This window comes from Manis javanica, chromosome 16, assembly GCF_040802235.1.
Source record: "Manis javanica isolate MJ-LG chromosome 16, MJ_LKY, whole genome shotgun sequence".
Classification (NCBI taxonomy): Eukaryota; Metazoa; Chordata; class Mammalia; order Pholidota; family Manidae; genus Manis; species Manis javanica.
In genome coordinates this window covers 57585610-57607205 of record NC_133171.1, presented here as the reverse complement: position 1 = coordinate 57607205, position 21596 = coordinate 57585610, and the positions used below count along the sequence as shown (strand labels likewise).

Sequence of the window (21596 nt, the reverse complement as noted above, 5' to 3'; positions counted from 1 at the left end):
GTTTGTTCACTATAGCCCAGGGTCATCCCACCACCAGTTTCTCAAAGGATAAGCAGGGCTGGAAACTTCAGGAGTGGGAGATGGACGAGCCTGACAAGAGGTCGCCGGGCGCAGACGATGCCGAGTACCGGGAGATGCACATTCCGCATCTCCGGCGCCGGGGTACTCGGGACCCGCTCCCACTTGCCTCGGACTCTGGTGGCAAGGCGAGGTGAGTTATGGGAAGAACAAAGGGGTAAACTGAGTCGTCCACTCGCCACCGCACGCTTCCGACCAACCCTGGCGGACCTGAGAAACCTTGGCACCGCCCGCAGACTAAGAGTCTGAAGGAGCCTCGGACTCCGCCCCTAGCCGACTTCTGCGTCCTCTCTAGGCTGCGCGGAGGACTCTGCGTCTCTATGGGCCGCGCCCCGGGACCCCGGGGAACAGCCGGTCTAGGCTCCTACCGGACCTGCGCCTTCTGGGCCTGCGGCATACGCAGGCGTGCTGACTTGAAGTTGGTTTAGTCCCTGTGGATTTTACACGTTGAATCATCTTTCACAGTACTTTTTCTCATTAGATTTCCCCTTTGGCTGTCTAAAGAAAAATAGAAGAAGGTTGGGGGGCAGGGGAAGCAATGGTAGTCCTACTATACGGAAATAACTACTGTTACCATTTTGGTGAATTTTACTCGGTTAATTTTCCACATATAGTTTGATATTTTTTGTTTTTGTCATTGTGGATAAAGTGAAGGTTCCTGTGGCCAGATTCTCACCTGGCCCTGGTCGGCTAGCTCACTACACACGTATGGGCGATACGTTGCTATTGACTCTATGTAAAGAGCTCCGCCTAGTGCTCTGGGCCACTGGGTGGCACAGCTGCAAGGCTCCCGGAGAGCAGAGCAGAGGACAGAGACTGAGACGGCTGCGCAGGCAGAGAGGCCCAGAGGTAGAGACTGGCTTGTTGCATGCAGACTCGCTCTTTGAGTGGACTCGCTCTGAATTCTAGTGATTGACCTGCCGCAGTGGAAATAAAGTTGGGATAACCCTTTCACCCCAAGAACGTTTTACTGTCATTCCTTTGTTCACATTGAATCCATAGTGAACTTGCCCCGGGCTGAAATCCATTGGCAAGACAGTCATCTCCAATTTTCCCACTTAATTTTGCCACCCTCCAGTGCCCATACTGTGGCACGCATTATGTAATAGTCCAGTTACTGGGTTATTATCATTTGCTTACTCATTCCATATCAAATCATCTAGATTGAGTCTGAGTTGAACCCATAAAATGGAAGCTCCAAAGTGCAGAGCCTGTCCTTGGGGAAGTGCTGTGACACTGTGTCACTGTTCGCTCTCCAAGGAGCTGTTGAGGATGGTGCTCATTCATTATTAGCCCCTCTCTATAATTACTCAAAAGAGGATGTTCTTAGGGTCTTGCTATTAGAAAAAATTTAACTTCTCTAGAGCAATTAGTTTTTGACCTATGGACTCCAGGAATTTCGAATTTGGGTTGAGTTGGCTGCTGGAGCACTTAGAGCAAATCTTACAGGGCAAGGATATATGGCGTTAGAATGTGTATTTTTTTGTATTGCTAACTCTGCCTCCTAGCCCCCTTCCACTTTGCTTTGTTGTCCCTTGGCCTTATCTTTCTTGTTTGTTTTAAATGTATTTTATCTTGCTCTTTTGTTTACGCTTCCACAAGCACCTTAAGTCCTTTTTGAAACAAGGTGGTATATAAAGGAATAAATAAAATTGCTCAGCCATTTCCTTACTGTTGAAATAAACAATCCTAATTTTTAGCTATTTGAAATTTTGCTGCAAATGAACATATTTGACCATGAAGTCCTTCTTTTGTTTAGGTTTCTCTGCAAACCAAACTCTTAGAAAATAGTGGATCAAGAGAAAGGATATTCAATAAGTATTGCTGCTAGTGGATGCTGTGGGATATAGAGATGCCACAGGGGAGAGGAGACAGTATCTAACATTTATTGAGGGTTAACTCCATGTCAGGTACTTGCTAAAGCCTTCACATGAGTCCTGACCTCAAAATGCTCAAACAAACTATGCATTTTTATAGAAGTTACCCATAAAACACGGGGCCAGTGAAAGAGTTCCCCGTAATGAAGGCTGTCGGAGACCAGGGAAGGAGAACACCATGAGATGGAGGTAGGCAACTACTGAAAAGGTGAATATCCTAGGGACACATTTGAAAACAGGAAGGACTATTTGCAATTGCTTGTGTTTAAATTAATTTTCAGTTAATTAAAGTTGTAAATTTACAAACTTGTTTTACTTTAACTTGCATAAATTTGATGTTCTATTTAGAAATCTTGTAATTTTTGTATAAAGATAAGAGCAAGAACTTGTTCCTTGATTAATGTTCAATTAGCCCATGGGCTTGACATATAAAATTTGCTTGAACATTACTCATGCCATTTGCAAATTAGTTAATTAACTTCTCTTAAATATTTAAAATACATTTACAAATTTAATATACTAGATATTTTTTCAAACATTTCAAATCCCTTGTAGGGCTCTTTCGTTTATGCTTCCACAAGCACCTTAAGTCCTTTTTGAAACAAGGTGGTATATAAAGGAATAAATAAAATTGCTCAGCCATTTCCTTACTGTTGAAATAAACAATTTACAAGTAAAACAAGAAAAGATCTTAAGCATGTAAATAACTCATAAATTTAATAACTTAAGCTTTTAAATGTAGCAAATCAAGTTATCTTAAAGATTTTGATACTGTTTACAAACATAATCAAATTCTTATACCTTTCAGTTTCACATTACAAGTCTAAAATAAATTACACATTTGAAATCACAAGGCTAATTTCTTAGATTCTCAAAGAAGCCAAATTCTCTTAAATATAGACACATTAAAAAATAAACACACACAGACTATATCAACCTTACAAAATCTTTCCCCTAACCTTTACAGAAAAGAAGTAACATTATGGATTTGTTTTTTAGTCCTTTCTATTTTCCTTCCCAAGGTGGAAGAATACTTCCTGTTCCTATTTTTTTTGCCACCATCCTACAATCACCTTATTGATTTGCCCCATGACTACAGAAAATCTGATAATTACCCTTCTAAATGTAAACTTAGGTTTAAAAAAAACTAACATTAATTTATGATTTATCTATGCAGAGGCAAAATTAACTTGTGATAGAGTAAATGATGCTACTAACCAATATCTTATACTATCACTTTCTTCTTTTAGTATACCTTTCTTTTTTTTTTTTTTTTTGCTTTTACTTATAGCTCAGAAAAGGCCCAGAACAGCAAAAGTCTGAGATGAGACATGGAAGGGCATTCTCTTTGCCTTCAGGTTCCCAGCTTTCCCTCCTCCACCCTCTCCAAGTTACCTCTCCCATTTGACAAAACCTTCTGAGTCTCCCTCTTTAGGCCTTCAGGTTTGAGACAAATTCTGCAGGATCATGTAGCACGGGAATAGGCAGTTGTGACATCCTGATTTATAATAAGGCATATTTGGTCTTCATCCCTCTTCCTGGCACAAAGCTCCTGAAACCCTTGGGATTTCCTAAGTGGTAAGAATGATATACAAAGGTGCCTTTTGTTATTCATAACAAGCACCTTTGAACCACACCTGAGTTTATGTTAGTGATGCCTTTTGGAAAGTCTCCAAGAATGGGGGCTTGTTGCCAAGGGAACCAACCTTGATTGGAAGGTTGGAATTTTCAGCACCCCCCCCACCTCCACCCACTTCTGGAAACCGGAGAGGGGCTGGAGGTTGAATTAGTTACCAATGGCCAATGAGTTAATCGACTGTGCCTATGAATGTGTAATGAAGCCTCCATAAGAATATCAGAGCTTCTGTGTTGGTAAACAAGAATGCATCCACTTACCAGGAGAGTGATGCACCCCAGATTCTGTGGGGACAGAAGGTCTTGTGCTCTGTACCCTTCCTTGCCCTAAATATTTTTTCTTCTGGTTGTTCGTTTCTATCCTTTAATGTCCTTTCTAATAAACCGATAATCTAGTGATTAACTATTTCCTGATTTCTGTGAACCGCTGTAGCAAATTAATTGAACCTGGGGACAAGGAGTGGTGGAACCTCTGATTTATAGACAGTAGATCAGAAGCACACATGACCATCAGGACTTACAACTGGTGTCTGAAGTGGAGAAGGGGGGCAGTCTGTGGAGCTAAACCCTTAATCTGTAATCTGACTGTGGGGAAAATTGATGTTCCTATGGCCAGGATCCTCACTTTAATCTAAACTATTAATGATGTACCTGGCCTGCTAGGCTACTGTTTCCACACCTGTAGGCTGTTACTGACTAAGTCACTATATAAAGAACTCTGCCCAGTGCTCTGGGCAGAGACAGAGAAAAGGAGGATTACAGATCTGCAGGCTGTCGGATGTAGACGTAATTCTAGTGCTCAACCTATCACAGGGAGAACAAGCTGGGTAATAAACCCTTTCACCCCAAGAATGTTCCATTGTCATTCCTCAGTCTCACGGAATCCATAGTGAACTTGCCCTGGGCTGAAACCCCTTGGCAAGACACTGATACTGTCTCCGGGTGGCATAGTATCATAATTGAGCTACATTGTAGGACACTCAGTTAGTGTCAAAGAATTGCTTGATGTGGCCACACATTTGGTGGCCAGAAGTGTCAGAAGTGACAGTAGTTTTGTAAGTAGACAGAAAACAGGAGTGTGTTTTTCCTTTACAGCTTTATTGGTGTAAAGAAATGAAAGTTCCTATGGCCAGAAATCACACCTGATCCTGGTCAGCTTGCCCACTGCACGTGGTGTGTGGACAATATATTATTACTGCCTCTGTATAAAGAGCTCTGCCCAGTGCTCTGGGCTGCACGGCTGCAGGGCTGAAAAGGCCCAGAAGCGGAGACCAGCTTGCTGCTTACAGACTTTCCCTGAAGTGGATAAGATTCTAGTGCTTGACCTGCCACCATGAGAATAAAACTGGGTATAAAACCTTTCATTCCAAGAATGTTCCACTGTCATTGTTTGGTCTCACTGAATCAAGAGTGATCTTGTCTGGGGCTGAAACCCATTGGCAAGACAACTGGGGAAATAGAAAGCAAGGTCAATAGGAGAAGCAGCATGGGCCTCCTGACCCTCCTCTCATCCAACAGGAGGTGAGCCGGGGCAGTGGGAGCTGGGCCTGCTCTTTAGCAAGCATTCCAGCAGAAGGACCTTCCTGCCATCACCCTGCCTTTGTATGCAGCTGGCATGAGAAAGCCTTGTCAGTGAAAGAACACCTGGCTGCTTAGCACCACTCAGTCTGGATTTAGAGTGTCAGCCCATTATAGGAGTTGTCTGAGGATGCCAGCACCTGGACACTTCGAACCTATGGCTATTACCGTCTCCAACTGGCCACAGTTGGGAGCACAGACTACTTGGAATAGCCTCCAGAACCCTGGTAAACAGAGCTTGGGTGTGGTGCTTCTTACCAGGAGAGGCCCATGTTCAGGCCACCCAGAATGAAAGTCCAAGGTCTTATAAGACAACTGTGCCAATTACACTACACATCACAATCAGGGGGATTCCCCCACCACTACCAGGATAGCACTTGGCTCTTAGCCTACACATAGCCTGGTAGGAGTGTTATTCAGGTTCCTAGAAACCTCATTCTCAGTAGATGAGGAACCCACATCTCCAGTGCCTCCCTTGCATTCTGAAGCACAACATCCACAACTCAGAGATGCTGGCTGGACCTGCCAAGTTTACCCTGGCTTTCCCTGGTATGGTCCACAAGAACTTTTAGCAAGAAAATGTTCCCACTATTGAGGAAGATTAACCATCTGCTGGAAGTGAGTTGGAGAAGCTGCTCTCAGTAGGATGAGAGGTCAGGTCAGAGATGTGTCAGGTCAAAACATGAGAAGGTTGGTGAGCCCAGCTTTCATACAGCCAATCATACAGAAGTCTGTACTGTGAACTTTGCAAAAGTAGGTTCGCTGTGTAATGAGATGGAACAGACAACTTTGAAAAACTTTCTTCATGTTGTGTTAAGCACAGCTGGAAAAAGTTGAGGCATTGGGTGCTAGGAATGATTCCAAAATTGCAAAGGAAGAGTTAAGATAAGTGGAGCTGAGAGCTATACTGATTTGCATGTTGATTTCAACAATCTATGCCCACTCAAACATTACTCTCCAGGTAATACACACACCAACATACATACACTCACATCCTCACAGGCATCCATTCGGTGTCTGCCCATATGTGTTGCCAGATCCCATACTCCAGATTAGGGGAAACTCTGTGGCTTTACTACCTTCACTTATAAAGTGACTTTTCTCAGAAAAGTTTGCTGGGAATCTGCTTCCAGTCATGGGCTCAATAGGCCAGATCACTGCTTTTTGTTCTTACTATGTTTTGGGCTGAATGCCCCTTCCTCCCACATCTTTTATACACTAGTGGTATGGTGTTCACCTTTTATCATGTCCAGCAATTGGTGAACACACACACACATGCACATGAGATTATGAACGTCTGCTTAAACTGAACTAAATCCGCATTTTACAAGCATCTTTGATATGAAGGCCTTTACACCTGAGGTGTGTACAATGGGAGCAGGATAAGGTGGTTTTGTTTCTTTTAATTAACTAATGAATTGGTTTTAATATAATTTAATACTATTGAGATGGTTAGGTCATATAACTTGTTCAAACAATTTACTGAGTGGCTTGGGGAAAGAAAGGATTTTTCTCCTTTGGATGTACACTCAGTGACCTAATATAAACTTTCTTCAGAGGTCAATGTAAACACCAGAAGGTATACTGCAGGGTGGGGCAGGGAGGCGCCGGGTATCAGCAAGGCAGGTGTTTACACCGACCCTGCACAGCTGAGCAGGTGACTCCTGGGCACGCTCCTTTCCCGTGGCTGGACTGTCTCGGCTCAGTGGCCCCACTCAGAAATCTAGACTCCTTTGGTAGAAATGAGGCCGTAATTTTAGAAGAACCACAGATGATGAGAAGAATTTAACTTCCTTTATTCCTCCATCAGTTCTCTGCCTTGCTCTGTCCCTCTCAACTTCTCCTACCCTGGTTTAAGCAACTCAGGAATACTCTTACATTTTGTTTTGGAAACTTCATCCTGGCCGAATATGGAATGGAGGGGGCTGGATACAGACCCAAACGTTTTGAGGTCCCCATGCCTTTCAGGATAGCGTTCCACCTCGTTTCTTCTTACACGGGCAGAGAAGGCCCCAGTTTCTGCCACAGCCCGCCCACTCATCTTTTCTTCCAGCCACGGAAACATCCACTCTTCAGCCGCGGCGCTCACTTCGTTCTCAGAACCCGGTGGGGCGGTGCGGCCCAGGCCCCGCCCACGAGAGGGCACGCCTGCCTGCTCGATGCGGTGGTGGCCATGTTGGACTCGGGCAGCCCACCTCCCACCTTCTTCAGAGGGGTAGAAAGGCGGCGCGGCGGCTGCCCGCGGGGGCTAAGACGCGACCCTATACACCCTCCCCACGTAACCCCTCGGCCCGCCTGCGCTCGAGACCAACGCTCCTCTGGCTTCCATGTAAAACCTCAAGTCAGTATCCTGGTGGCAAGTGCCGATTCTCAGCCCTTTCTACCTGGTGTCTCTGGGCAGGTACCTCGGTTTGCTTATCTATAAAGTCGGAGTTTGAGCTCCCCCGCCCCCAGGTCACCAGCTGGAATACCTACTGATTGAGCATGTATGATAAAATCTCAGAATAGAGCCTGGCACCAAAAGCATGCTCCACAAATTTTACCTTTTCGTTCTGCCTGCAGGAGATTGCAGAGTGCCTTGTAGCCACTACTCTTCCAGCCACCGCTGCTGTGGGTGCCCCTCTCCATGATTGCAGCCTGTAGGTAAACTCTGAGACCAAGTCAGAGGCCAGGGGGTTGGCAAGTCGCCCTCAGGGGAGGGAAAGTGAAGCCAGAGTCCTTTAGGACTTGGATGTGACCATTGTGGAAGGGTGGCAGGCACAGACCAGGGTGCCAGGCACTGCAAAGACTTTAGATTTTGGAATATTTAAACTTCCTCATGCTTGTTATTCTTAAATCACCATGGATTGCATTCCTATAGCTACTCCCACGCAGCACAAAACTCCTAGAATGAAAAGCCCTGTGTGTTCTAACCATGTGAGGGACATCATGTCCCAGGCAGAGTTAAGTGTGGGGGAGAAGGGCTTTTGGAGCCAGTGTGGGAGGTGGCCCGAGGAAGGAGAGTTATTCAGGACAGGCCTGAGGTGGCCTGTGGGGGTCCCCAGACAAGAGCCGCTGCTCCGCCAGCTTTGTAGCCACAGCCCAGCAGTATGAAGTCCCCTGACTTACTAAGGGGGTGGGAAACTTGACTGGGACACAAAGCTAAGGAAAGTGCCTAGAAAAGTGGCTAATAAAGGTGAGTAGGGGCCAAGAACTCCTAGGGTGCTAGGGCCTGGGGGTGCTGGAGAACCAGACCCAGCCAGTTTTCAACAGGATTGAAGACCTTATTCAGTAATAAACCAGTAATAAGCCAGGCATGCCCAGGTTCCCCCAATCCAGCCTGATGGAGAGAGGGGTAGCAGAAGATATAAAAAAGTCTTAGACTAAGTGGGAGTTGGGGGATTGCAGTTTATTTTCAGACACACTCAGAGGGTGGGGGTGGCCATCAGGTTCCTTCTGCATCCCTTCCCTGCTTTTGGCTTAATCAAGAACTTCTCTCCCCTTATCCCCAAACCCCTAGGCTGTGCCAGCCAGACAAGGTAACTCCCACCTCTGCACGGGAAGAGCTTAGACAGGTGAGGAGTGTGGAGAGTGGGAGGGGGGCTGGGGAACAGAGTTCAAGTATTCACAGTCCCCCATCCACATCCCAGATTACACTGTGCCCAGGCCACGGGGGAGATTCCAATCCTGTGGTTTCTAGCCCTTCTCTCACTCAGAGAGAAGGGTTATTAACAGCCCTTCTCTCACTCAGAAACCTCAAGATATGCTCCCTGCCCCCTTTCCCTGACAATAACAAAGTGGTCCTAAAGCCTACAGTCTGGGCAAGAAGGGGGCCTCAGCACCCCACTCCCCTAAGACCCCTGCCCTCCGTACCTGAAGTGATGGGGTGGGACTCACTTGTAGTGACTGGACTGGGAGCAAGTGGTAATAGGTGGGGGAAAGGGAGGGAACGGAGGAGCCCAGGAGGCAGGCTTGGAGGGTGAGTTCAGACAGCTCTGGCCTGCACCCCCACCCCACCCCCACCACCCCCAGGTCCAGAATCCCTGAGAGTCCACCTGAAAAGGCAGTGTGGGCTGGGGGGCATGGGAGAACAGCTGAACCCCATCCTTCACCCCAGCCGGTCCTGTTCCTGGAGGGTATGATGCTTAGGAAGGGCCAGGACTGGGCTCCAGGCCCTGCTCTCCAACTGATTTTCTGGAACAGTTGAATTCTGGGGAACCCAGGGTAGGCCTACAACCCCCACACCCTAACCTCCCTGGCTTGAGCAGTGCTGGGAATAGGGCCGGGCAGGTCCTCCCAAGGGTATTATAAAAAGATAAAACCATTAAAAAACCTCTCAGGGTAAGTGTCTCCCAGCCTCTTGATTCCCAGCTTATCAATCTCCCCAATGCCCAGCACATAGAGTCCCAGAGCAGACAGGGGTCCCAGAGAGCTGAGGAAGGAGTCTACAACCCCCTCTGACAGGATGGGGCCCAGAGAGAGGCCCACTAGCACCATGCAATGTTGGGGCATCCCTGTAGCCTGAGTGACCCCTAGGCAGGGGTCCTCTAAGCTGGAGTGCCCACTTGCTAAAGCTGCTATGGTCTTGAGGGGAGACTCCTACCAGGGAGGGGGCAGGGGGAAAAAGGCTTGGCTGAAGTCCAGGCAGGAGTCTCAGCTAGGATCCTAGAGGGCTCCTGAGTCATGACTTGAAGAATCTTCGTACCACAAACTGGCCCAATAGAACCACAGCCAGAACTATTAGCACATTCTGGATGGGGCCATTTCCCAAGTCCAGGGCTGCCACCTGCCAGGAGAGAAGAGTGGTCACAGAGAGGCTGGCAGTGTATGCAGACACCCTGGTACCGGGGTGGGGCTGGGAGAGGGGCAGCCCAGCAGCAGGGGAGATGCTGCCAGGCCTTGGGCACTCACCCAGCCGCCCCTTTGCGCAATCCATCGGGCAATGCAGCGACGCAGCATGAAGTCGGCCACGAAGCGGGTCACCTGCCCCAGGAAGCCGGTCAGACCACGCTGGTAGACGTGCAAGGCTAGGCGGTAGCCGAAGCCCAGGAGAGCCACCACTCGGCCCCAGTTGATGCCGCTCTCAAAGAGACTGTGGGCAGAGCACTGACACAGTTGGTGGAGGCCCCCAGAAGGCCCTTCAGCCTGCTTTCCCTCTCCCACCCCTTTGCGAGCTCTTCTCCCAGCTGGAAAGCAAAATGGCTTAGTCATGAATCGAGGTGGCAGAGGCTGCCTACCCAGCCTCAATTCGGGAAGGGCCTGTGTCTCTGTGGAAGGAGAGATCTCAGAGGGTGTATGATCAGCCTGCTGGCTGTTGCCCTGGTGCTAGACACAAACGGGCACAGACAGGGTGCAGGGCAGAGTGAGTGGGAGACAGCAAAGAGATTACCTGTGGCTGTTGCTGCTGGCCTGGCAGCCTGAGGGACAGCAGAGAGAAAAGGACAGAAGAGGTTAGGACAGGTCCTGGAATCACAGCAGGGTAGGGTGGCCTCTATGGACAAGGGCAGGGTGTTTCAGCTCTGAGGACTAGTTCTAAATTTACCACCTACTCCTACCTTCACCCTTCACGTCTATCCTGAGACTCACCTCCTAACCCGGATGGTAACAATAGCTAACCCTGTAAGTATGGACACCTTTCTAAGCATATTTCCCCTGCTTTACGGATGAGGAGAAAGAGGGCTAGAAAGTTGCACAAAGCCAGTAAGTGGCCAAGTAAAGATCTGATCCTGGCATTTGGTCTCTTTAACCATACCAGATTGCCTCTTGGATGCCAAATTATGGCAAATGGAAGCCATTTGCATGGCCTAGTAGAGGTTAGCCTTTGCCATCTTTGGTGTGAAGTTATGCTCAGATTGGAAGGAGAGTTGTGTCCCAGGTAGGCTCAGGAGCTCTGGGGACATCCCCACCCCAGGCACCTCTCTGTAGTCTTGATCTGACTGGGCAAGTCCTCAGTGCTAGACTCATGAGAGCTGGGAGCTTATGCACCACAGATGAAGAGTCTGGGGCCCACAGAAAGAAAGACAGGCCCAAGGCCACACATGTGTGAATGCAGACATGGGGATGGCAAAGCTATCTCCTGACACCGACAGAGCAGCATGCACCTCCCATCCCTGGGCAGGGCACAGTGTGGAAGTGACAGCAAGGCAACGAGGCAGCGGCCAGGGCTACCTTGAGGCGATCTTGGTGAAGTACTCGTAGGCATTCTCTGCCGTGGGCTGCAAGTGCTGCAGCATGGCCTGGAACTCTGAGTCGTAGCGCCGGTTGATGTCGTCCCCAATGACGGCGAGCTGCCGACCCACCTGCCCCATGGTGCTGCAGGGATGGGTGGCAGCTATGTGAGCAGACAGATGTGCCAGGGCCTGGGCTCCAAGTGCACAGGTCCTGCCTGAGAGGCCCTGGCCTTGTGCATCCCTCCTTGGAGGACCCTGACAGTGCTCTCAGACATGAGGCCTCGGCCCAGGACAAGGGGCAGGAATGTGCTAAGAAGGGTGTAAGATCCCAGATGGGGGTGGATAGCAAGATACAAAAGAGGCAACAGTGGCTGAAGACAAGACTCCCCCCACAAGCCTCCAAGCTCCCAGGACTTGCTCAGTGACCCCTTATGAGTATCTGATTCTCTGAGATGTCCCCAGAGATCCAGGGAGCTGCTACTCACCTGCTAGGTTCTAGAGGCAAGGTGATCATCTCTGGGTCAGCGGGTGCAGCTGCCCCCTCTGCCTCCTGCTCCTGCTGATGGCGGTAAAAAACGTAGCTGCGGAAAACCTCCTCCGTGTCCCGGGCTACCTGCTCCTCTTAAGATCAAAGCTGGGCGTCAGGGAAGAAGGGCTGGGCCCAGGTAGTCCTGCGCTTTATGGGTGGCTCACTCCTCCTCAAGGCCACACCTGTCCTCGCCCATGGACAGAAGGTGCCTGCTTTAGCCCTTAGTTAACACCTAGTGTGTATGCTGTTTTCATTCAATCTTTACAACAGCCTGGTGACGCAGGTGATCCTCAGTTTACAGATGGGGAAACTGAGGCACAGGATGTTTAGGTAGCTTGCACAAGGTCACACAGCTAGAACAAGCAGTGAAGCCGATATGATCCCAGGCACATGGGCCTTGAGTTTACTGTATTGTGTACATGTACCCAGCACTTGTGGCTTAAGAAATGTGGGAAACAAAATTTGAAATTATAACCTTGGGCCCAGAGGAGTCCCATAGGGAAACAGAGACAGACCTGGGACAAAATTCAAAGTCCAGGGAATGGCCTGTGCTGGGCCGTAGGCTGCAGGCGTTCCTGACGGCCCCCTTGGGAGAGGGGAGAAGGGCGGCCGTCTTACTTCCTCCCCAAAGTCGGAATAATTGCTCTCCCTGTTTAGCAGACCTGACGGGGTGACACGCCAAGTGACTTCCTTCTTTTTCCTACTGTGGGAATAAGAAGAGCCACCCCACCCCCTGCCCCGGAATGGTGCTGTTAGGCCCCCTCCGCTCATTCCCTGGCCTCCCTAAGCCTCTGCACCCCACAGGTCCAGACTCCTCCGCACTTGCAGGGCTTGACCTGACTGCACCGTAGCTTCTGAGCCCAGTGGGCCACTCACTGGGTGGGGACTTGCTTTTCTCAAGGTAAGCAGACCGAAGCAGAAGGCCCTACCCACTTCTGCTCTCTCTGTCCCCTCAGATGGTCCTGGTGCTTAGAGGATGGGCAAGGGGGCTGAGAGACCCTTACCAGACGCAGAGGATGGGGCAGTCTCTCCGCACTCCTGCCCGGGAGGACCTGGGCCTTGCCCAGATGCCATTTTTTGGGTCCCAGTGGAGGACAGTGTTAGCCTGTGGGGATGAGTGAGAAAAAGCAGAGACAGGAATGAGCAGGTGCCATCAACAGAGGTTCCCGCAGCCACCCATTCCCCAAGATCCCACGGTCCTAGCTCCAACCACCTCTTATTTCTATCTACGTTGGATCCCTGTGGAGTCTGCTGGCAGAGTTAAAACTTACTGAGCATTTCACCAGAAACCCTTTAAGGGAGAGTGAGTAAGCCAGGCTCACATCCAGTGTGGCAGCCAGGTCCTGAGGTGGCGGTGGGGAGGCACAGCAGTGCCACGATGGATCTCAAAAGTCACTTTCCCCTCCCTCCTGGGCAAGGCTAGTTTCAGAGGCTGGGGGTTCTTTTCACTACTCCTGGGGCCTCCTGCACCCTGCCCAGCACATGCTTACCACCAGCTTGGTAAGCCACCTTCCAGCCAGTGACACATGAAGGCTGTCCTAGAAGGTCCCACTTCCCCTTGGCTGGCCTGACCTCACCTGTTTCCAACTCAGACTTGTTAGCCACATTTCCTAAGCACCTATGGTATATTTCTACCATGTATGAACACTCCCTACAGGGTGTTAAGACATTGAAAGCACATATTAACCCAGCAGGGGCAGCATCATCACACCTTTTACAGGTAGGAAAAGTGAGGAAACAGAGATTAGAGCCTGAGGCCACATAGTCAGGGAGTCAGGTTGGTCATTTGGATTTCCATGAGTCCATCATACATTCAACCCTCACTTAAGATTTAGTTTCCAGTTTGTGGCCCTTGGAGGGTGCTCTCTCCAGGCAGCTTTTTGGGTTTGCGCCCCACCTGTGCTCTTCCCATTCCTGCCTTGCAGTGAGCTGAGGAAGCCTTCACCATGGCCCCCCACCTGCCTCACACATGTGCCCCCACGACACACTCTGTCCCACCTGCCTCACACATGTGCCCCCACGACACACTCTGTCCCCAGCAGTTTTTCCTCCTTGTCCAGTCCTGCCCACAACCCTGATCTGCTCTGTGAACCCTCAAGAGGGAGTATTTCCTGGACAGAAGCTGTTTCACTTTCAATTCACAGTCTTCGCATTTCCCACTACCTCAAAGAGCCTCCAGCACCCAAGTGGGAAGCGTCTCTCCTCCTCCTCCTGCGGAAGGCGCAGTCCCACCCTGGACCATGCACAGCTACCCCCTCCTCCCTGGAGGACCTGTGTACCCCCTCCTCCCTCTCAGGCCTGGAGCCACTTTCAAAAGTGCCCCAAGGGGTCTCCAAGACGGGGTGGGGGAGAGCTGTCCCATCTGTGTACTCAGCTCTCCACCTCTCTACTCAGGGAGGGGCAGGGAGAAGGCAGACCCTCTCATCCTCCACACTGGGTGCCCAGCCTCATTATAAAACAGACCTTTGCCTGGCCCTGGCACACCACCATCCCAGAAACCCCTTCCCGAACAAGATGCCCTTCTTCCCCCTGGTCCCCGAAACCTGGCACCCCAAGGAGAGCAGGTCCAGAGGATGCTGTCTGCGCCTCCAGCTCCCTCTACCACTATCCCAGGGGCTCACTGCTAGGGAGCAGGGGGCCTCAGAACGGCCCCCAGAGCCAGACGCCTGTGCTGACCTGGGCCCACCCCTGCCCCCATCCAAGAGGCCTGACTTCCTGTACATGGAGGGAGTCCTCCGCTGCCCTCCACCTGCTGGGCTTACTGGGCCCAGGATGTTCCCAGCGGGGGATGCTTGGCTGTGCTATAGACCCAGTGTAAGGCTCCTACCCGGGAAGCAGGAAGCACTGTTAAAGTTTTTCCCCTGCCCTTGACCTTGGCTCTGACCTCCACTCCCATCCCCCAGACTGCTGAAGGTCCTGGTTCTTGGGACCCATATCTCTGGCACCCAGGGCCAGGGCAAGAGGGGAAGCTGTCTGAGGGGCAGCCAGAGGGAGCCCTGGTTGGATTTGGCCCCCCGGCACGGACTGGCCAAACTGCCCAGTCAAGCCTCCAGTCCTTGCCTTCCCCACCTGGCTGCCTGAGGCATCCCTATCCCACGCTGGGCCTAAGGCTGCTGAGAGCTGGGAGGATGGGCAGGTCCCTCCCGCCTTACCTGCTGGGACCCTGGCCCAGGCCCGGGGTGGCTCGACGGGACTGAGGCCGGAGATCCTGCGGGGCCGGCGGCTGCCTCTCAGGAGTAGGGTGCCCAGGCTTCGTTTCCAGGAACAGGAGTCGGTGAATTCCTGGGGTCCTCTGCCTGTCCCCGCGCGGCCCTAGGGACCCGCGAGGCTACGGCGACCATAGAGGTGCCGGCTTCTCCCGCTCCAATCAGCTCCCTCTAGAGGAAGTTGTCTGGGGCCGCCGGATGCGGACGCACCAGCCTATGGCCTGGGGGGTCGGTCTGGGCTCTCCGGGCTCGGAGGCGTTCCTGCCCAGGCTACTCCTGGCCCCAGCCGGGAAGGGTGGCTCCCCTTCCCCCACTGCTTTTCCCACACCCGATTCCCACTCCTCATCCTCGCTCTTTCCCCACTTCCGTCAATCAACAACAATAAAAAAGCCAGGATGGTGAAGTTTCTTAAGTACCCTGCTGTGTGCCCTGCACTTGCTATTGTCTGTGAATTTTCTCAACAGCCGTTGGATGTAGGTTCTTTTGACTGCACCCATTTTACGGATGATACAAACTGGTTCTCTTCTGGTTTAAGGAACTCTCCCAAGGTCACTGTGCTGGGTTTATACTCAAGTCTGTAGGTGCCATGGGGAATAATAAAACTAAATTGAGATTCAACATGAGTATTAAGATTAATTGAGATTAAGACATGTACACCAGGCACCTCCGTGCTCTCTGGAGACAGGAAATCTTGCAGGTGATAGGCTAGTAGAAAGAGGTCAAAATACAGTGGAGTCTGTGCACCACCAGGGCACCTGCAAGCTGGATGCTGAGAGAAGAGAAAAGAGGACAGATACTCTCTGTCCATGAGAAAAAGTTCTCAAGGACAGAAGCAGCCACAGACAGGGAAGGACAAGCCAGGTGGTGAGAGGTGTGTGCAGAGTCCTCGAGAACCCCTGACCCACTCTCGAACCCCTGACCCACTCTCGAACCCCTGGCCCATTCCCAGGGTCTGGGCCTCCCCAGCCTGCCCCCACCCCACTGCCCCGACCTCATGGAGCTTCACCCACGGCCCCCCTGTCTGGCTCCCCATACCTCCCACTGCCCTCTCTGTCCCCAACTAACCCCCTCCATCATGTCCTCTCCCTTCCTCCTTCCCCCACCCACCCCAGCACATGCCTGACCTCTGCCTTCTAGAAGTCCTGGAGGTTTTGATTTGAAAACTCCTCCTGTTGTTAAGCAGTTGGTCCTGGGGTGGCTGCTAGCGTCCCTCCCTGAGTCACAATCCCTCTCAGGATGGAAACCCCAGCTCCAGCTCCTCAATCCCAGATTTTGGGCCGCTCCTCCATGTTCCACTTTCTCTGTAGCCTGGTGGGGAGAAAAGGCAGCCCAAGGCGCTCTGGGAAGGCCGTGTTGGGGGATGGGGGTCAGGTATGCCCTTCCCAAGAGCGGAACTCCGCCCCCTTGATGACGGGCCGCTGGGAGGAGTGGGGAGGATGGAGCCCAGGCTGCCTGCCATGCTGCCCTCCAGCCTCCCTGTGGCCATGCCACTGCACGATCCTCTGGGGCTGGGGCTGGGGGACACAGGGGCCCAAACCCCCACCCCCACAGAGGTCCTGAGGGTTGTGGCCCAGGGTGTAGAGGTGGAGTACATCCTGCCCAGAGGAAGCCAGGAGGTGATGGGCAACCTGTTTGAGAGGAGGGAAGATGAGGAGGAGGAGGCAGCAGGGGAGGCGTCTGGGGATACAGGGACTTCACGCAGGTGAGGGGCTGGGCTGTGAGTAGTGGGAAGGGGCCTGGGATGGAGGTACTGGGCAAGGATATGGGCCTGGGATGGGAAGGCCCAAATGGGGAGGTACAGGATTGGAACAGGGCACCTGGGTGGGGAAGGGACACACATCAAGGGTGGGGAGGAACCTGGAGATGAGGGGTTGTCTGGGGGAGGAGTCAGATCCTGGGGTCCTCTCACAGGTGAGTGGTTGCAGATGGAGGTGCCAATGATGAAAGGGGCCCAGGGGGCTGAGCGGGGAGCTGTTAGGACCAGGAAACGGAGCCTATAGGAGAGACTTGCAGGGCTTGGCGGGGGAGAGGTTAGGCAGCGTGTGCCGCATCTCTGGGCCCACCTGCCAACCCACCTGACTATGCTTTGGGGTCAGGAGCCACTTTGCCCAAGGCCTGGAAGTGGAGCAAAGATGCCTGCGCGGGCCATGGGGCCAGTGGACATCAGCCACAAGGCCTTCACCAAGGAGAAGGAGGAGTGTCTGCTTGCTGGTGAGTGTGATGGCCACAGACGTAGGGGAGGAGCCAGAGATTGACCTCCTTCCTCAAGGACTCTTCAGGGCAGTGGGGCTGGAAGGACACAGGGCAGTCTGAGGGATGCTAGAAGTGGGGTGCCTGGCTTCACACTCCAACTCTACCTTGCCAGCTGTGTGGTGATGACAAGGTGCTCAACCTTTTTGTCTCAATTTCATCATCTATAAAATGGGAATATAGGAGTACCTATCTCAGATGGCAGCTGCAATTATTAAGTGACATGTTCTTTGTAAAGTAACTAGAGCTGTGCCTGGAACACAGTAGCTGTTCGCTAAAGAGACAAGGAGGCCTTAACCACTCAGCCTGCCCCGCGTCTCTGCCCTCCTGGGGCGGGGCCTGGGTCGCCCCGTTGCTGTCAGCCTGTCCCTGACACTGCGCCTTCACAGGAGACCTCAGGCTGGCTTCCTCAAAGATGGGGCAACTCCCTGCAACTGCCTCCTCACCTTGTATAGGCAGCTTCAGAAATCGGCCGTGGTCCAGGTGTGTGGAACCAGGCTGGGGTCGTAGGGGCATGAGGCGTGCGTGGGGTCCCTCCCACCCCCTCCCCACCTCGGACTGGGCCCCAGGACACGTGGCTCTGGCCAGGGGAAGCAGTCCCCTTTCTTAACCTTTGGGAGCTGTTCCCTCCTGCTTTCTGTTTTATCTGGGGGTGGGAGTGGGGCTGCAGGTTCACTCCTTCATCGCCTGCCCAGTGACCGGGCACACCTCAGTTTCTTCTCCAGGAAGGCTTGCCCCACCAGGAGAAAGGCAAGGAGTAGGAAATGGAGGGAGAGGACAGCTTGTCCGAGCTCTGTGTCCCAAGCATCGTCACCCCCAGTCGCCGCTGCATAAGACGTTTAAGTCAACAGATACAGTGGGTAAATCAGTGCCGCCGAACCCCCCCTTCCCCAATCTGCTCTCAGGCCAGAAAGCCCCGCTTCGGCAGCCGCTCATGAGTACGATACCAGTTCTTACCACCAGGTGGCGCCAGAGGACCTGAGATGAGGACCGGAGATGGGGGATCAGAGTGACTGGGCTGGAGGACAGGCTAGTCTACCTAGGGCTTTCCTCCCTCAGGGTTTGGGTGGCAGCAAGGTGGAGATTGTGACTGTGGCTGTGGCTCCTTGAGCTCCACCTTTTCCTGGCCAAGAATTCCAACTCTTTCGGTGGCCACCTCTATACCTGCTTTTCCCATCACACACTGCGGTGACAGAGCCCAAGGGTTCCCTGTGCTGCTCAGACATGGTGAGCAGATGGTTCAATGGTAATAACATAATACAGTAAATCATTTTTGACATTCACATAGCCGTTCCATGGGCCAGACCCTGTTCTAGGCACTTTTCACGAAATATCACATCACAACTCTGAGGTAGGTCCTATTGCAGTATCTGCTTCACAGTGAGGAAGCTGAGGCAGAGAGGTTAAGTAACTTGTCCAAGGTCACACAGCTAGCGGCAGACTGGGACTTGAACCCAGGCAGTTTGGCTTGTTCCAGAACCTTGCTCTCTGAGTTGGTGGCTGGAGGTGGGGCAGATGTCTGCCCCTCCTACACTCTCCCCAGGAGGTGAAGAGACTCACATTCCTGCTTGCAGGAGGGTCCCCTGTAGAAAGTGAGTTCCTTGGGAAGTCAGGGAGGTTAGGAGATGGTGTCTGGCTGGCTTCAGGTAATGAAAGAAGAAAGGGCTGTGGCTGGGGGTAGAAGGGTGGGGGTGGGTGCACAGGAATGCACGGGGCTGGGCTTAGGTCCAAACAGCTGGAGCTGGCCCTCTTCCTTTGATCCATAACACGCTGCTCCACCCTACCCCAGTCTGTCCCATGCCTGTCCCTCTGGCTGTCAGGTTTCATGGAGTCAGAGTTAAAGAAGCTTCTTGCAGTAGAGCGGGAGTCCCACCTCTGGAAGATGGGCAGCCAAGAGCGCCAGGAGCTGCTGACTCAGCCAGAGATAGTCCTGGAGGAGGCGGGCATTGTGGGTGGTCAGGTATCCCTGTCCTGTCCTGACCACCACCCACTGCCTGAGGCCCCTGGAGAAAGAGAGGCTGGAGGCCTCCTGCCTCTACAGGCCCCCAACCCTGGTTCTAGCTCCGCTGTCTAAGTAGAGAAGGCAGAGTCCCTTCCTGGTGGTGGAATTTCTAAGAGTAGAACCCTGACTCCCTTCATCAGTCTCTGTTTCTGACTTGACCCGCAGTCCAAATGTTCATTTTCAAGTCTTAACTTTGCAATTCACTTGCTGTGTGGTCTTGGACAAATGCCTTCTCCTCTCTGGGCCTGTTACCTCATCTGTACGATGAGGCGATTTGTCTAGGTGGCTTAAAGGCTACCCTGTGCATCTGTAATTCACATATGGTTGCTCTTTTTCTATTTTCTCTCCCACTCACATCCACCTACATCTTCTCTAACAAACACACCTAGGTTTGGGGAAGCTACCCGTCTGGGTCACAACTGAGACCACCCCCTGCCCACCCTTGACATCAGCCTCAAAGGTTAGGCCCGTGCCAGCTTCTCTGATGGCACATTCATGGGTCTGTTGTTGAAAAATGTGTTGGTATCCTTTTTGTGTTAATTCCCATTCATTCATCAGCTCATTCTTTCACTTGGTGCATGCTTGCCCCTAACAATCTGACTGATTGACAAAAGGAAAGCATAGGGCTTGGAGGCCAAACTCTTTAGTGGAAGTCCCTGCTCTGGCATGGCCTTGCTGCGTGGCTAGGAATGTGGGCCTTGGCTTCTTTACCTGTGCAGAGCATTGCTGTGGGGTCAAAGGACATGAAGGCTGTGTGACCATCACCCTCAAAGGGCATTCCAGCACTGAGGGCTTTATAAGCGTTCGGGCTTTGGAATCACCCCTTGCATAGTGAAAACCTGAAATACAAGGCCACCTGGCACTGAGGGCAGCCCTCTTTGTCTTAAGCCCGCATGCCTGTGTCCCAGGGTGCCCCTTTGGGCTCTGGGGGATGATGCCGTGCACCTTATCCTAAACCAACAGGTTGTCAGCTCTGGCAGAGCCCCTGGCTTTCACTTCTTCATGCTAAAGGGATCTCTCCTCACTTTCCCTCCCTCTCCCCTGTCCCAGGAGGCACAGTCCTGAGGCAGCCTGAACAGGACTGGGCGGCCCTAGGGAGTTCCTGGGTGGTAGCAAGCGGGGACGCAGCGCAGTCCTCACATTGGTGATAGAGCTGCCTCGGGAATATCTTCCTCCTGCAGGTGTTTGAAGGGCCCTGTCACCACCCCTACTCTCTCCTTCTCTGCCTTCAGGGACGCCAAGCTGAGGGGGGAGGAAGCCACCCCCCAACCTCTGGGGAACACTGGGGATTGGGGGAGGAGCGCTGAGGCAGCCGGAACACCACCCCAGGCCAGAGGGGAGGGTGCAGAGGCCCCTGGGCATGGTGTCCAGGACAGAGGTACGGGAGGGGAGGGCTTGGCTGGGGTGCCCGACTCCTGGGGCTTCTGAGGAATCCCCTGGGTTGGTAGGTGAAGGGCCCCTTCATTTTGTGGGAGAGAGGTGGCTCAGGGCTGGTGGAACTGAGCCGGCTGTAGGGACATGGGGGCGGCCAAAAGGTGGCCTCTGGGTGCTTGTCTCGGGGGGGTAGACTGGAAGGTTCTGGGGGTGCAGAACAGGGAGGGATAAGCCCAAAGAGGCTGGGGCACCTTCCTTTACCTACTTCTGTCTGCAGCACCTGCTCCTTGAGGAGACGGGCAAGATGGGAAATTGGCCTCTGGAGGGAAGATGGCACTGGCCCTGAGCCTGCGCTGCCCGCAGATCCCTGGAGCCCACCTGAGAAGTTGCTCCTGGGGCCAGCGGGTCTTGGGATAAACGGTGTCCGTGTGTCTGTAGGGTGGGCCTGCCCAGCAGCCTATTCCCACCCATCGGACTCAGGCTTATTAGTAAAACCTGGTTTGCCTTTGGCCTCCTTGGCTTTCTGTCTGTGGACCCCACCCCTCATCCTCAACCAGGAGCAAGCCCAGTTTATCCAGGGTCTCAGTCTAGTCCCCAGTCTGTGCCCACAGGGCTGCCAGGGCTGCCCCATTGGAGAGCCCTAGCTCCAGCAGAGGGGCTGCAGCGTGGCATCCGGACTGGAAGGGAGGTTTGGTGTACCTGACCTGGGGGCGGGAAAGGGCCTGCGGCCCAGAGTGCCAGGGGAGCCCCTGCTGCCACAGGACCTGCCACTGTTAGTAAGATTGTCCCTGACTTCCCTCTCTCCTAAGGTCCCAGGCCAGGCTTGCTGCCTCGCAGGGAGGGTCCGGGAATTCTCCAGCAGGAAGTTCCTGCCCAGCCAGCCCCAGGACAAAGCCAGGAAAGCAGCTCTGGTGGCTG

General features: G+C 52.5%; 2 protein-coding genes across 2 annotated transcripts; one reads left to right on the top strand and one right to left on the bottom strand.

Annotated features, from left to right (window-relative positions):
* Nucleotides 1-8535: 8535 nt before the first annotated feature.
* On the bottom strand, nt 8536-15353 carry BAK1 (BCL2 antagonist/killer 1). The gene is made up of 6 exons (XM_017669793.3): nt 14999-15353; nt 12851-12951; nt 11803-11938; nt 11316-11459; nt 10059-10239; nt 8536-9933 (listed from the first exon to the last, which is right to left on the bottom strand). Exons 2-6 carry the CDS (start codon nt 12918-12920, stop codon nt 9829-9831), a joined length of 636 nt encoding a protein of 211 aa, XP_017525282.1. The 5' UTR covers nt 12921-12951; nt 14999-15353; the 3' UTR covers nt 8536-9828.
* Nucleotides 15354-16166: 813 nt separating this feature from the next.
* LOC108402935 (gametogenetin-binding protein 1-like) lies at nt 16167-21024 on the top strand. The gene is given in 9 exon segments (XM_037024004.2): nt 16167-16466; nt 16469-16754; nt 17149-17189; nt 17192-17267; nt 17695-17785; nt 18016-18115; nt 18118-18162; nt 19123-19262; nt 20956-21024. Coding segments are annotated over 9 exon segments (1026 nt in total). The 5' UTR covers nt 16167-16288.
* The last annotated feature ends 572 nt before the right edge of the window (nt 21025-21596 follow it).